The sequence below is a fragment of the Coturnix japonica genome, chromosome 8 (assembly GCF_001577835.2).
Source record: "Coturnix japonica isolate 7356 chromosome 8, Coturnix japonica 2.1, whole genome shotgun sequence".
NCBI lineage: Eukaryota > Metazoa > Chordata > Aves > Galliformes > Phasianidae > Coturnix > Coturnix japonica.
In genome coordinates, this window is record NC_029523.1 from 9,709,177 (window position 1) to 9,725,933 (window position 16,757).

General features: G+C 34.4%; 1 protein-coding gene across 5 annotated transcripts in view; it reads left to right on the forward strand.

Annotated features, from left to right (window-relative positions):
* COL11A1 (collagen type XI alpha 1 chain) overlaps positions 1-16,757 on the forward strand; it is a 121,798-nt gene that overhangs the window by 57,047 nt on the left and 47,994 nt on the right. For 3 of the 5 annotated variants that reach the window (XM_015869907.2, XM_015869906.2, XM_032446245.1), the window contains 13 exons: positions 72-116; positions 1,473-1,526; positions 1,616-1,660; positions 2,060-2,113; positions 2,585-2,629; positions 3,883-3,936; positions 4,873-4,917; positions 5,844-5,897; positions 5,979-6,023; positions 7,696-7,749; positions 8,569-8,676; positions 13,807-13,860; positions 16,453-16,506. In XM_015869907.2, coding sequence (XP_015725393.1) covers positions 72-116; positions 1,473-1,526; positions 1,616-1,660; positions 2,060-2,113; positions 2,585-2,629; positions 3,883-3,936; positions 4,873-4,917; positions 5,844-5,897; positions 5,979-6,023; positions 7,696-7,749; positions 8,569-8,676; positions 13,807-13,860; positions 16,453-16,506 — 711 coding nt within the window. Of the gene's footprint in view, positions 1-71; positions 117-1,472; positions 1,527-1,615; positions 1,661-2,059; positions 2,114-2,584; positions 2,630-3,882; positions 3,937-4,872; positions 4,918-5,843; positions 5,898-5,978; positions 6,024-7,695; positions 7,750-8,568; positions 8,677-11,491; positions 11,546-13,806; positions 13,861-16,452; positions 16,507-16,757 lie in introns of all 5 variants that reach the window. The other 2 variants (XM_015869908.2, XM_015869905.2) reach the window with 1 other exon arrangement.

The window sequence follows — 16,757 nt, forward strand, 5'->3', positions numbered from 1 at the left end:
CATGTAATGGAAATACAGTCATAATTTCTGCACCTTTTTTCTAAAACTCGTATTTCCTCTATACAAAATAGGGAGAAGATGGGGAAGTTGGACCAAGAGGTCTCCCAGGTGAAGCTGTAAGCAATGCTTTCTTTGTTTGTTTCTGACCAGAACACCATTTTATAAATAAATGTAGTTCTCAGATTTCTTTCTATTTAATTGTTCTGGGTTCCAGCTATAAAAATTTGTGTGCATATATGTGTATGTAGAGAATACTGATATTACCTGAAAAGTAAACAAATGATCTGTTTTGCTGGAGGTGAAACACCACTCACAAAATCAGAATTAGATCAGATGCATATCCAGGTAAGTATTCACAACTCCAGTAGTCACAGAGCCAATTTCTTATCCTTTTGAGCTACTGAAAAATCAGTCACTGCAGACTTTGATACATGAGAACATATTCAAACCCCTGTCGTTTTGAAGATATTTTCCAAACATTTATTTATTCAAAGATAAGCCCTTCTTTTTGTTGGTTTGTGTTTTTTTTTTTCTCCACTACTGTGCTTCAGTGTATATTTTTATGCTTCTTTCCAATATAGAAGTTCCCTGCTGTCAGTTAGAATTCTGCAGGTGTTGTCACTGCAGAGCAGAGTTCTGCATTGCAGGCAAGAAATCGAGCCTCAGAGAGGGGATTTTTACCTTAAACATGTGATATACTGCTGCCTATTTGCTAAGTGACAAGAAAATACTACAGTCAGAGTGTTAGCAACTTGTGTCTTTATCATACATAAGGAAACTGGAGATGTTGTCCTGCCTACTTTAGCAAGTGTGATATGAGTGATGACACTCGTTAATTAATTAATTAATTAATTAATTTTCCATAGTGTAAAGTCAGAAGTTTATTCTGTAGAGCAAATCTTGCTTCCTCCATCTGGAAGAATATCCCTTGGGGTTTATGGTTTTTTTGTTTAAGTGTAAGAAAAAAACAAACCTCATTATGTCTATCAGAATGATTTGCATTAGTTATAATAACATTATTAGTAAGTTTTAATCATTCATTTGATCTTTACTACCAGTAAAATCACTGCTTGTCACAGTAAATAGTAGTAGAAATTGTGGTAGACTACTGTGTTTTCTAAATATAGGAGTACAAATGTATACTACAGTTCAGGTCAGATCTTCACATCAAAGCAGTGATGAAACCTCAGTGGAAGATACTGTACCAGTGTTCTGTAACTTTCTCTGAAATAGCAGCAAAACTGACTGTATCAAAGTTTGTCCTTCCACTGATGTTCTATTCAGACCTCTGGTAGGCTTCAGGAGAGTTTATTATTGGTAATTTTCTTTCCTTCTTTCCTTTTTTCCTTCTCCCCCAGCCCCCATGATGCCATTCCCTTATCTTTCTTGCTCCCCATGACATTACTTACCCAGACCTGCTCCTTGTTCAGAAGTAGTCAGGCAGTTGTTAATAAGAATTTCTTGTCTTTCAGGGTCCACGGGGACTGCTGGGCCCCAGAGGTACACCTGGTCCCCCTGGACAACCTGTACGTATGAAACGTTTTGTATGTCATTTCTGGAAGAAAAAAAATGAAAGTCCATTGAAAGCTGCTTGTGTTTCTGTTGTTTGCTGCAGGGCATTGCAGGTATTGATGGACCTTCAGGCCCAAAAGGAAACATGGTGAGTAAGCTGTAAATTAAGAAGGGACGGAATTCTCAAAATCCTTTCTACACTCCCTTGTCTCTGCCACTGTGCCATCCCTTTCATTTAATTAAACTTTTCTGCCCTCACGTTCAGATGTCTCATGTCTTACACTACACTTAGCCTTCAGCTGTAAGACCTAACCATGCTTTCTTTTCAAGCTTCTTTAGCACCATGGGCTCTGCTGCTGAGGTCCTATGTGTGGTCTGTTATTAAAAGAAAATCTATCATATGGATAGAGAGTTGCTGGTAGTAGAGTTCTAAGAGGGAGGAACAAAGATGAGCATGTCTTCCTTTTAGTCCTGACAATGAAGATCTGTAATGCAAAAAAGCAAACCTAATACCTTGACTTTTTTTTTAAATCATTTTGTATGGTAGGGTCCTCAAGGGGAGCCAGGACCCCCTGGTCAGCAAGGAATCCCAGGCCCACAAGTAAGTGTAAAATAATTAATAAAAAAAAAAATAAGATGCAACTTGCACCAAATGTTTTATAAACGTGAAATGAGTACAAAGCTATCTTTTCACATGCAAAATTGATAAAGCTGTAAGAATTTATAAATATGCTACAAGTGTGCCTACGGCAGTGGGAGCAAAGTTTTCGAGTGAGCTGTTAGAAGGATTTTTCATTCAGGAGTAAAATGACTCATTCAGTGTTCCTGGAATGCAGCAGGAATGGCCACACCTGGAGGAGGTTTCTGAATAGGATCTTGTTACAGACCCACTGCCAGAATAGTGGCTTGTGCAAAAGGCGCGCACAAAACTCCTGATCTAACTGGTAAGGGGAAAAAGAAAAAGCCACATATATTTGCCAGTGTGTTTAAACAAATTAATGAGGAACCTTTGGTAGAGTGAATGTATGTGTATTGTTCTCCCTGATTTCTTACTCTGGTTTCTTTTTAACAGGGCCTTCCTGGTCCACAAGGTCCTATTGGACCTCCTGGTGAAAAAGTAAGTTACAGCATTATTCTGGTATTTCACAGTCAGTTATGTACAACAACCTTGCTTAAGTGCTTAAGGTTTTTGCTATGTTTAAAAGCATAGTAACCTGAGATCTAAAAATTTGTAAATCTTCCTAAAATCCTCAAGGAAATGGGTAACTATCGGAGGCCTGACTTTACTCTTACTTACACTTTTTCAGAAGCATAATTTCCTACCATTTGCTTGGATTATGATTGCAGGTAGATTCAGAACCCTCTCTACAGTATTAAAAAGTGTATACTTTTACAATAATTAATTTCACACCTTGCTTGACTTGATTACTCTTTTATTTTATTAAAAAATTATTTACCTACTAAGAGCAGATTCTGCTTTCATTTTACAAGGATTAGATTCTGACATAATTCTGGTAGCTTCAGTATTGTGTCTCTTCTGTTGTTTTTTTTCTGGTCTATCTGTCTGTACATGTTCTTGTGGTTTGATACAGGCCTTCTGTCAGCATCAAAAATGTCACATTTTACATGCTTTCTATTTACCTGTGTGCCTTAGAAGGATTATTATACAGAATAGATTACATCCAAAATAAATGTATTCCAGCCTTTCACAAAGACATTGCAAGCTTTTTCAGCTATGAAAGCTATGGTTTTGTAAGCTCTATTCTTTGCTTCCTGAGCTTGCTGCTTTTTTTCATATGGTGAATGACTTTATTCCTGAAATTCTGAATAGTGTTCAGTTTTCTATAGCTGGAGAAGTCTTCTCCATATGGTGTTTCGCATGTGCATATTCATTCCCAAAGCCTGTTCTCTAGCAAGATGTCACTGAAAAATATGGATGATTTTTATTGGATAAAGGTTGTAAGAAATGGCTTTGTGTTTATTTAGTCGTATGATAGTGTCTTTCTGGGTTTAGTTTTATTATATTTTTGTTTTATTCCTGATATCTGTATCAAGAGATTTAGATATAACTATGTTTTATATCCCCAACTCTTACAACTGAACGTACTGGATATAGTTTTTTGTGTGTTTACAAGTTTGTTTGTTTTGTTTTGTTTTTTGTTCTTCCCCCCCACCCCCCTTTTTTTCTCATAGGTATTCTAGATCTGGGGTTGGTTTACCATCTCTTTTAAAAGATTAAGATACTGAAGTGTTACGTTAGTTTTTTTACCGTATAAGTCCTGGTCCCAATGAGGATGGTCCTTTATCATCCTAGAAAATGATAGAATGTTTGTTGCCATTCTTAAGATGTGTCTCTGTTACTGTATTTAGGGACCTCAAGGCAAGCCTGGCCTTCCTGGACTTCCTGGTTCTGATGGGCCTCCTGTAAGTAATCAAATATTTTATGCCTTTAACATCTAAACTGTCTTACCAATTAATATGTAATAATCATACCTGTGTCTCAGAAATAAAACATAGAAAGACCTGTAGTCCTCACTCACAACTGCATAATAAAATACACCAAACCTCTGTGTTACTTGTGATGCTAAAACTTTTAGAATTAACATTTTTGCTGCAGCTACTAAGAACAGCTGTTATCCCAGATGGTGAAATCCATCTGAAACATCTGCAGGGTTGTCGAAGTGACCTGGCTGACACATGAAGGATCAGAAAGCCCTACCATATCTATATAGCAACACAAATTATCAGTAAAAGTGGTCATCAGTTGTTTTCTTAGACTGGCTCTTTCTCTGCTTCGTGTCCCAAAATGCATATTGCACACTTGAACTTCTTTCATCTGTAACACATGTAACACTGTAAGACATAAATTTGTTTCTTTCATCAAAAACATCACCTTCCTACACTGACAGGAGCCATTCTACAGTCAGTGTGAACTCTCAAAGCATCCCATTCATTTGCCATTTTCCCTTACAATTCATCCTAGTATAGCTTAAATCGGTTTTTTGAACCTGACTTTCAGAGCTTTGCTACTACAGAATGATCAGCAAAGTGTCATTGCATACATGATATTACCGATACATAATTGTATATACAGATTTCATAATCTCTTTTTACATACCAAGGTACCATTAGAAATGCACACAACAGCCCAGCTGGAAGTCTATGCCTTGAATCATTTTCTGCACATTAGATCTTTTCCCTTACCTTTCTCTGTATGCTGAGAACAATAATTACATGCAAACTTCACTGTTCTTTAAAAATCTGCATATTGTTAAATAATTAAATAATTGTCATTTTATAATGAACTGTCATTTCACAAATGGATTATTTTCCAAAGCAGATACATTTCTTTTAAAACAGGGTCATCCTGGCAAAGAGGGTCAGTCTGGTGAGAAAGGTGCATTGGTGAGTTTCAAAATTTCTCTATTTATTTACATAGTTCAGTATTTGTCCTGAATGTTATCAGCTAGAAGCTTGTTGATTTTACCTTAATTTCTTATGAAAATTAAGTTTACATAGATCATTTGTTTTGAAAGTAAGTGTATGTAACCAGCTGCCAATTCTTCCTTTTGAATTTACTGATTGATTTCAGTCAAATTTGATAGAAAACATTATTTCTTAGAGACAATAGGGGCCTAAAGGTTTTATGAACAGACACAGTTTGAAAGCAGAAAACCTTATTATTAAGGAAAGATTGTGCTGTGCGTCCATCTCCAGTGTCAGAGAATCAACAAAGCAGGTCAGTTTCAGAAACATACCTGTATGTTTCCAGGCTTCCTTGCTTCCACAGCATAAAAAGCACCATCTGTTTAAACAAATTTAAATACTCAGCAAACAGTAAATAACAACATCCAAATACCAGTCAGTATTGATTAAGCACCATGAGACCTCTAAGTTTCAGATCTGTGATCTCTTTATGAAGATGTGTTTTTATATTAATCATTATTTTGATCTATATTTTTGAATTCTGCCATCCTTATAATTACCATATAAATTTTCTCCAGTAAGAAATCACTGGTGGCAAAAAGTCATCTATTTTGAAATATTTATATTTGTTTTCTTTTGCTTTTTCACATTCTGAAATTAGCAGATTATTTATACTGCAGATAGTTATTTCCTGAACAACCACATAGAATTAAATACATAAGTTTAGTAATACCTTAATATCCTTTGTGATGCCATGATTTTTCTTTATAGCAGGAAGCCTGAAGTCTATCAGTGTTGTTTTGATGTCACACAAGACTGCTGCAGTATAGTGAATGAACAAGGCTTAGGCTAAGTGCTTGTTAACCAACTACTACACAAAAGTTATTTGCTTCCATCTATTTTAGGGGCCTCCAGGTCCTCAAGGTCCAATTGGCTATCCAGGTCCTCGGGGAGTAAAGGTAAGAATTAGTTGCTGGATTCCTCCCCTCAAAAATTTTTAATTATATGTACGTGGGTAATTCTTAATATTCTTTCTTTAGGGAGCTGATGGTGTTCGTGGTCTCAAGGGATCCAAAGGTGAAAAGGTAAAACTAAGACAGCTTTTAATTTCTTTCTCTTTTTCTGTGTTCTTTATTTCACTGCAGCCTGTTCTGTCTCCGCTGTTGTATGTTCTGTCTTGCAGAAGCAGTTTATTTTTGACTTATATACCAAGGATACACCAAGCCCAATTCATAAATCTGTCTCCTCTATGATTATTTACACTGGAACAATACAATTAGAAAATGTTCAGTTGTTAAAGTGGGTTTGGATCCTCTTGACACCAATTTAAGTCATATCTAAATTGCTCTCAAGTAGATAATTTGACATCCTTTTTCTTATTAATATATATTATAGTACATGCTGAAAAGCTCGTACCATTCAATAAATTTGTGTTAATAGTAGTGTCATCCTATTGTTTTGATAATGCTGTAGGCAAGATTTTATGGTTTTTTTATGTACCCAAATCTTCCAATTTTCCAGGCATTTTTTAGTTAGCTTTTTGGCTTTGCCAGTGATAGACAGCCCTAATCAGATGCATGTATATAAAGAAAGCTTTTACATCAACAATACTTTTAGTTCTTTGCATAGAGCAAGTGCTCTTACTGTAGCAAACATCTTTACTGACTTCTTATAATCTGAAATGGCTGAAGCTATCAAAGCTTCAAAGCTTCCTTAGCACTCAGAATTAGAGAGACAACAGACATCATTTATACTGCTTGTCTATACAGGCAGATTTCCCTTGGTACCCTCAGCTACTGTGTATATATTTGTAACTGTATTTCTAGAGCAGAAGACCATACTTGTAAAGTATAAGCCAAAAAGCCTTGATTTGAGCACTACAGATCTGTCTTTCAGGCTCAAATGCCAAAGGAGTCTTTGTATCTTCATGCTTTTCTACAACACCATTTATCCAGCCTGTATACTCTTCTTAGAGTACCTCATTAAATGTAATCTGAAAAATGAGTATTTTTAATACCATAATGTATTGGCATTAAATAATAATTATAATTATGAATAAAACTAATGTGTACCTGTTTCTGCTACTCTGTATATGAAATATAATGTCTGTTGTTTTTTCTGCCCTTTCCATCAACCAATGAAAGTAGGCAAGACTGTGTTGCCAAATGTCCAGCTAGTGTATAGAGACTACTTCTTCCTTTAATAGCAATGACCATTCATGTCTAATATTTTTAACTAAGATTCCATTATCAGCCAATTTCTTCATTCCTTTCATGACATTACTAAGACACTAGTTTAAAATTAAAAAAAATTAAAATTAAAATTAAATAAACCGGAGGTTCTGCTACACAGAAAAAATACCACTGAACAATTTGCCACCAATACTTTAGTTAATTAAGTTGATGGAATTATTAAAAAGAGTGACAATAAAAAATGTTTAGGACATACCAAATGATTTTGTAAGATTACTTGTAATAAAGCTGAACAATTAGTTATTCTCTGTCTTCAAACACCTTTTTAAATAGCTTTAAGCAACTGTTATTATGCTATTAGGTACATTCAAACTATAAAGTCATATAAAGTACACTGATATACATTCTCTAAAACAGCAATAAATATATCAGAATTATCTTATGCCACTACAGATTATTTTAATCTTAAATTTTTCTGTTTTCTTATTACATATGGAAAAAAAACAAAACAAAAACAAACAACAAAAACCTCCAGTTTTCTTACATCTATTTTTGCCTTACTTAGGGTGAAGATGGTTTCCCAGGATTTAAGGGTGACATGGGCCTTAAAGGTGATCGGGTAAGCAATGACTCATGGCCCATATATTCTTAAAATGTTTAAGTGCTATTATTTTGAGAGGATCAGTGAAATGAACAAATAAATTTACATTGAAAACAGTTAAGAACTTTTAGCTTAAGTTGTTTCTATTCCCTGAACAAACATGGATTTGAGTCATAGTCTAGAATCATGAATCAGCAAAGGCAGTTATAAAGAAGAAGCAAGTGTCACTCTTTGATATCCTTTTCACTAAACTTCTTCCTAGGGAGTCTCCTTTTCAAGATACCAAGATTCAGTAATGCCTCTATAAGATAATTTATCATGAACAAGGGTATTTCCATTTCCACCTAATAGTAGCTTATAAATCTCTGCCAAAATATACTTTATCACTACTGGATGCTTCTGTCACAGGAAATGTTGCAGAGATGATTTAAAAAACTTACTACAAGAGGCTACTAGCCTATATCTGTTATCTGTATACATAAGTAACTATAATGATGACTATTTAAATTCTTAGATACGAAAAAATACTCTAATACAGACCATGAGAGTACTGTCACAAGAATTTGTTTGGTGATTACTGGAATTCATTAAAATTCCTATGAAATTGGAAAGCAGTATCAAACCCAGCCCTCTTCAGACAAGGAAAGTGGCCTCTAATGCTTGCACAAGTAAAATTCAATTTGCATGTTTCTGTATTTATATAACCAACATGAGTAGTGGCATTTTCTTAATCTCAGTTTGTGTTTACTGAAAAATTATTTTCATGTATTTGTAGGTAGTCTTGCTAATGTATGCACACAGTCAATCGCAGCACATTTATATAATGCTGTATTTTAGGGAGAAGTTGGTCTACCTGGCCCACGAGGAGAAGATGGTCCAGAAGGTCCAAAAGGTCGAGCAGGTCCATCTGGGGACCCAGGTGCTGCTGGTCCAGCTGGGGAAAAGGTCTGTAGCAAGATATCAACATAAACATACAGTTACCTCATAAAGTAGAGTGAGCCCGTGATCTTCATCACTAAAAAGACACACATAAAGATCTGCAAGATCTTAGGTTACCTAACAGTAGTTTTTATGAAACACTACTAGTGCAGGTCACTGGAATTCACATTTGATCATGTATTGGGAATCAATTCTTTGCAAGTTACAAAACAACACTGTAACATTTAACTGGCACATAAAGCAGAAAAATCTTATCCCAAATTACATCAAGAAAAATACAATGCAGAGGAAATACTTGGGCACAAAGGAGGAAAAAGGTGTGCAAGAGAGTGAGTTAATATTCACTGCCATATGATAACAAACTTTGATATGAAGATCGGTTTAAACGGAAAGTATATCCTGAATAGAAACCCAAGACAAGTCTGGTAAAGGTGAAACAGTTTAAGAGAAAGACTGAGTAAATGATAGGGAAATGAAATATAGAAGAGAACAAGCACAGAGATAAGCATAAATCCTTGAGTAATGCTGACCTCAGCAAAATACATTTGCAATGGAAAGAGAGGAGGAAAGGAGGCTGAAGAAGGCACATGTATTTTACTGAGAGCATCTGTAAAGAGAGTGTAACACTTAGGAAACCTGGGAAAGAATGATTAAAATAAACAAAAAACAGGTCAGAATTATGTATATTTTGAGAAAATGCTTATGAAAATATTTCCATTTAATATCTTTTTTTATTAACTGAGGCTTTAATTATGATTGTATCTTGAAAAGAAATAGAATAGGAGGTAGAGGTTACAGTTCTTAGTTTCTCTGTTTTCAAATTAGGAACAGCTAGTACTTTTCCAGCATCATTATATTTGACAGCTGCAATAATTATGTATGTATGTATCTATTTATCTATCCATCCTTCTGTCTATCAATCACTCTACAGTATACAGAAGAAAAAAACTGAAGCCTTAAGTGTGTGATACTACTTAAAAAAGTAACAGGGTTTGTTATTAAGAGTTTTCTGGGAAGAAAGGCAATATATTCTGCAAACTCAAAAGAAACTCTTCAATCAGAGTTACTACTTTTTACATATAATAAATATAAGATTATATAAAATAATAATATATAAAATAATATAAAATTATAATTTGAGTCTGTTGTCCACAAATTCTTATAAAATAATTTATCCAAAAGCTCAGTTCAATCATTCAAAAAAAGGATAATTTTCAGCTTTCCTCAGCTATTGGGAACTATTTATGAATTAACCTTCACAGGTTTGCAAGATATCTCAACAGCTGTTAGCAAGGTCGTGAATCAAAAACATTAAAAAAGAAACACAAATACAAATATTTATTCCTTTTATTTCCCACTGAAAGTAAAACATCTTCTGTCAGTGTTTTGTGGATACTTTGCCAGAATACTTTAGGCCAGAGAAAAATGATATGCGGTTGGTCCTGTGATATTTATTTTAGAACAAAGACTAGAATAATATTTGTCAACTCTTAAATCTCATCACAGTATTAGGGAAGTGCCTCTAAGAGTAACTATCAGTGTCCCATTCCTTTCCTTTATGCAAAAGCACAATCCTTCTCTAGTAATGAAAATGACTGATAGCCTCTTGTTCTCTGCATTCATCTGATCGTGTGATAAAAAAACTTGTTAGGGCTGCGTTGGCTTAGTCAAGGAAATGCCAAGTAGAATATAAAAAAAATAAGACAACACATCAGGAAGGAGTTTAGAACCAAAAAGTATCCGTGTCACACTCAGAACCTGGGTGGCTGGGCCTTTCTCAGTCATAAGGGACAAAACTTTCACTGAATTTATCAGAACATGATGGTGGTGTTTAAGAGTTCCATCACTGTAAGGCATGCTGCTTGTTTTGGAGTGGCTTATAACTGGTAGCATTATAACTATTTTTATAAACTGAAGAAAGAATTCTTCTGTCTCAGATAGACCTCTGTGCTGCCATGAATATGATAATGCATAACCATCTTTATTCATGTGCTCTATTTTTTAAGAATAAGTAGATTTATTTTGGCAAATTCCCTTCCACATAAATGTACTTCCTTCATCTTTCCCAGTACTACTGAATACCGCATTATGTAGTATAATCATATCTTCTCCATTTAAATCTTCTCCTAAATGTAACAGCCTGGAACACAATCTGTCTTTAGAACAGTCAAATTCTTCCCCGGAGTTCCCATCTCTTAAATGTCAAAACTGCTTTCCCCTGCCTTTGAAAGCAGCAAGCCATCACTTGTCCTCTAAATATGTGAAAAGATCAACTCCATGGGATACAGTATTTCATTTCTTGAAATGGGTAAGGTCAGTGTTGATCAAACTGTTCATCCTGTTGTCTTTTCAGAACATCACCAGGTGGTCATATTTCTTAATATCTCTGTTGCCTGCAAATAGTGGAGTATAATTTACCATAGTCATGAAGAGATTACCTGTGACTAAAAAACTTGATTATCCAAATGCCTATTTGTAAAAAATCTATGGAAAACAAAGAAGCCATCATGGCAAAAAGAATTTCTTCTTCTTTACATCCTTCTGATACCTTGATTTCTTAAAGAATATCAATACTTCATTGACCCTAGCCCAAAACTAAGGAGTACTGGTTTTGCTGAACTCATTCACTAGAGTGAAATATTTACTTATATTTGGGGAACTACGCCCACTGGTAATTAGTTGTTTAAATTAGAAAATTATTTCATTCATATTCCAAAAAATGTCAACTCTCTAAATTGTGGAAAAAACACTTCTTATAAAAGTTTGCTGAAGCACTAAGGAGCATAATAAACTAAAATTTATCACTGTCTTATTTTTACAGGGTAAGCTTGGTGTACCAGGATTGCCAGGATATCCAGGAAGACAAGGTCCAAAGGTGAGCTGTATATAAACTGTAAATCTTACACTGTTTTTCACATTTTCTTTCTTGATAATCATTAAAGTCTTGGAAAATCTCGGGTCTCTAAAGCCGGCTCTTCAAGGAACATTAAATTTGCTAATGAATATATGGCCTTCAAACTTTTGCCATCCTCAGTTATACTTTGTGTGAGCTTCAGACTGGCATGCATTAAATTATATTGAAAAAGAAGGAATTACTTATATGTTTGAGAGAGAATAAGCCCTGTAGTCAGAATAAAATGGTTGCTGAAAGTGATGGTGATTTTCAGTGTGATGCAAGGATTCAATTTGTGTCTTGCCACCTCTTCTTATTAAGAAGAAGACACAGAATAAAACATTATTTTACAAACATTTCCCAAAGTAGAGAAGGCAATGGGGGAGACACTGCATCTCCAGACAGTCTCAAAGATGAGACATCTGGTACAACACCACAAGAAGAAAAATCCATTACCCCTTCTACATAACTGAACAGTCAACCTGCAGTAAAATCCTCAACTTTTTTTCTAATTTGGGATCCATTTTCATCTTCCAACTTGAAATTATGATCTTTTGGCAGAACAACAACTTCCTGGCTGGCTAAGCAAAGCTTAGCTTGTTTTTTTCTGACCCTGGCCTACATTTTGTCCTTTTCTGTCAAATGGATGAACTAACTGAAGAATACTTATTCACTGAACACTCTGTGTTAACAAAAAATATCAGAACCATCTATGGAAAGTATTTATGGAGACAATTCACCTTGACAAACATGCTTTTTTCCCTACTACTTCTTAATTCAAATGTCTAAGATTTCAGTCTCTCTTTTTGTTCTCCTTTAGAACTGTCTTTTGAAAAGTCTAAGATCAAAGACGTTTTGCATTATTCAGTTCTAAGAACAAAAGTGATGTAACACTTCAAATAAAAACTGACTGATTCTTTTTTCAGCAGACTTACTCAAGAATTGCATTACATTAAATTTTCATTGCGTTAAAATGGAATATATTTCTCAAGCTCCATTCACTGTTTGCTCTTCTAATTTATTGCTTAAAGTTCCAAAAAAAAAAAAGAAAAAAGCTTAAATCACATCAACTCACCAAAGAATTGTTTTGTAACTTAGTCACGGTCCAGTTAAAGTCAACGTAAGGGAGAGAGAGAAAAAAAAAGTATCTGTGGAAGAATATATAGAATACTTAGATCTACTCTTTTTGTTGTAATTTGTTTTTCATTGTTCATAGAATATTGCCATAAATTGATAATTTTCACAATATTTTGTTACTTCTGCCATTCCTTNGTGTTTAAGAGTTCCATCACTGTAAGGCATGCTGCTTGTTTTGGAGTGGCTTATAACTGGTAGCATTATAACTATTTTTATAAACTGAAGAAAGACCTCTGTGCTGCCATGAATATGATAATGCATAACCATCTTTATTCATGTGCTCTATTTTTTAAGAATAAGTAGATTTATTTTGGCAAATTCCCTTCCACATAAATGTATTTCCTTCATCTTTCCCAGTACTACTGAATACCGCATTATGTAGTATAATCATATCTTCTCCATTTAAATCTTCTCCAAAATGTAACAGCCTGGAACACAATCTGTCTTTAGAACAGTCAAATTCTTCCCCGGAGTTCCCATCTCTTAAATGTCAAAACTGCTTTCCCCTGCCTTTGAAAGCAGCAAGCCATCACTTGTCCTCTAAATATGTGAAAAGATCAACTCCATGGGATACAGTATTTCATTTCTTGAAATGGGTAAGGTCAGTGTTGATCAAACTGTTCATCCTGTTGTCTTTTCAGAACATCACCAGGTGGTCATATTTCTTAATATCTCTGTTGCCTGCAAATAGTGGAGTATAATTTACCATAGTCATGAAGAGATTACCTGTGACTAAAAAACTTGATTATCCAAATGCCTATTTGTAAAAAATCTATGGAAAACAAAGAAGCCATCATGGCAAAAAGAATTTCTTCTTTACATCCTTCTGATACCTTGATTTCTTAAAGAATATCAATACTTCATTGACCCTAGCCCAAAACTAAGGAGTACTGGTTTTGCTGAACTCATTCACTAGAGTGAAATATTTACTTATATTTGGGGAACTACGCCCACTGGTAATTAGTTGTTTAAATTAGAAAATTATTTCATTCATATTCCAAAAAATGTCAACTCTCTAAATTGTGGAAAAAACACTTCTTATAAAAGTTTGCTGAAGCACTAAGGAGCATAATAAACTAAAATTTATCACTGTCTTATTTTTACAGGGTAAGCTTGGTGTACCAGGATTGCCAGGATATCCAGGAAGACAAGGTCCAAAGGTGAGCTGTATATAAACTGTAAATCTTACACTGTTTTTCACATTTTCTTTCTTGATAATCATTAAAGTCTTGGAAAATCTCGGGTCTCTAAAGCTGGCTCTTCAAGGAACATTAAATTTGCTAATGAATATATGGCCTTCAAACTTTTGCCATCCTCAGTTATACTTTGTGTGAGCTTCAGACTGGCATGCATTAAATTATATTGAAAAAGAAGGAATTACTTATATGTTTGAGAGAGAATAAGCCCTGTAGTCAGAATAAAATGGTTGCTGAAAGTGATGGTGATTTTCAGTGTGATGCAAGGATTCAATCTGTGTCTTGCCACCTCTTCTTATTAAGAAGAAGACACAGAATAAAACATTATTTTACAAACATTTCCCAAAGTAGAGAAGGCAATGGGGGAGACACTGCATCTCCAGACAGTCTCAAAGATGAGTCATCTGGGACAATACCACAAGAAGAAAAATCCATTACCCCTTCTACATAACTGAACAGTCAACCTGCAGTAAAATCCTCAACTTTTTTTCTAATTTGGGATCCATTTTCATCTTCCAACTTGAAATTATGATCTTTTGGCAGAACAACAATTTCCTGGCTGGCTAAGCAAAGCTGAGCTTGTTTTTTTTGACCCTGGCCTACATTTTGTCCTTTTCTGTCAAATGGATGAACTAACTGAAGAATACTTATTCACTGAACACTCTGTGTTAACAAAAAATATCAGAACCATCTATGGAAAGTATTTATGGAGACAATTCACCTTGACAAACATGCTTTTTTCCCTACTACTTCTTAATTCAAATGTCTAAGATTTCAGTCTCTCTTTTTGTTCTCCTTTAGAACTGTCTTTTGAAAAGTCTAAGATCAAAGACGTTTTGCATTATTCAGTTCTAAGAACAAAAGTGATGTAACACTTCAAATAAAAACTGACTGATTCTTTTTTCAGCAGACTTACTCAAGAATTGCATTACATTAAATTTTCATTGCATTAAAATGGAATACATTTCTCAAGCTCCATTCACTGTTTGCTCTTCTAATTTATTGCTTAAAGTTCCAAAAAAAGCTTAAATCACATCAACTCACTGAAGAATTGTTTTGTAACTTAGTCACGGTCCAGTTAAAGTCAATGTAAAGGAGAGAGAGAAAAAAAAGTATCTGTGGAAGAATATATAGAATATATTAGTTGTCTAAGAGATCTTGTTCCAGTATTGTTGAGGTTTACCTTACTCTTTTTGTTGTAATTTGTTTTTTATTGTTCATAGAATATTGCCATAAATTGATAATTTTCACAATATTTTGTTACTTCTGCCATTCCTTTTTGATTAGCTCAATTGCAAAATGTACTTTATAGATAAGATAGTTATAACCAAGTCACATCTATTACTATCCAATCATTAAAGTTGTTTTTTCCTTGCAGCCAATTACAAAGAATGTACTTGAGCTTCACAGAACAGAATTTTTGCAATTTCATTCACTCTTAAAATGGTGAATAACGGAGAGAAAGAGAGGGAGAGATCAAAGAAACCTGTACCAATGAGTTTCAGTCAGATTTTCATTAGAGTTATAGTGATTGGTGTATTAACCCCAAGTTCATTAACTCATAATTGTGCATCATAAGATTAATTAAAAGAAGAAGAAGAAAAAAGAAATGATTATTCACGGAAATTTCAATGAGCAAAAAGAAATTCTATTTAAAGTTTTTGCTATATGCATTTTAGTTGCCACTAAAATATTAACAAGCTGTACATATACCACAGCAATATCACAGCAGGGAGTTTGACCAGTAGTTTCAGTGACTAACCAAACCAAACATTGCTTTGATTTTTCAGCTTCAGAAAAGGTACATTTTATCAAGTCTGTCACCTCTTTTGCCCTAACTGCCTTATGAAAAGTTAACACCTGGGCAGCTAACAAGTCTCCTCTTCCTTTGGACCTGTATACAAGAAATCAAGAAGAAAATGGCTCTGTTCAGATTTGGTGGGCAGTAAGCAGGAAGAAATTAGAGAAAAAGGAGAAGCAGGAACAGCTCCTGGAAGTAGTTTCCATATGCAGAACCAAATTAGATAATCTCCACATAAATTTTGCTTACTAGACAAGTGTATAACCACGTGAACAAATTGCATCAATTAAATGAAACTTTCCACTGGCCAGTTTGTACTGAATAAACCACCAGAGGTCATTTTCACTGTTGAGAAGTGGCAACACTTACAATTGCACTGAATGCAGTTATCTTGTAAAATAATTATTTTACTGTGAGAGACAAGGCCTTGTCTCACTTTGTTATGATACAATTGCAGTTATTTTTAGTGGGCCGTTAATGATCCTGGTGCAGATTTAATCAATAATGTCTAAGATGAAAAATAATATTCATTCCATACATTAATCTTTTTATTATTATTTTTTAATACGTTCTGGACTAAAGATGGATAGTAAGTTAATTTATAGCTATTTGTTAGAGCTGTCACACTTGCAAATTTGACGTGATGTAAAATGTTTATCATTTTGGATGTGTGCTTTATATATAAATTAAATGCTGGCTGTAGTACATTTTTTTCTATTGATGTTTTCTGATATTTGTGTTGATTTTTTATGTAGGGCTCAACTGGCTTCCCAGGATTTCCAGGTGCCAATGGAGAGAAAGGTGCAAGGGTATGATCATTATTGCTTGCATGACAGTTATCTTTTGAGACTCTGTGCTATGGGAATTCACTGAAGCTGTTAGCCAAGGAACTATAAAAACAGGCTTTTCACACTTGAGATGACCTTTTACAGCTATGTAAAACAGGACATACTGAGTCACTAGTTCTCATTCTTTAAGGTGTTAATATAAGTATACAGGAACTCAGACACTTTCTTGCTGAATATGCTACCATAATTATACTTTTGAAAGAGAGGAAACA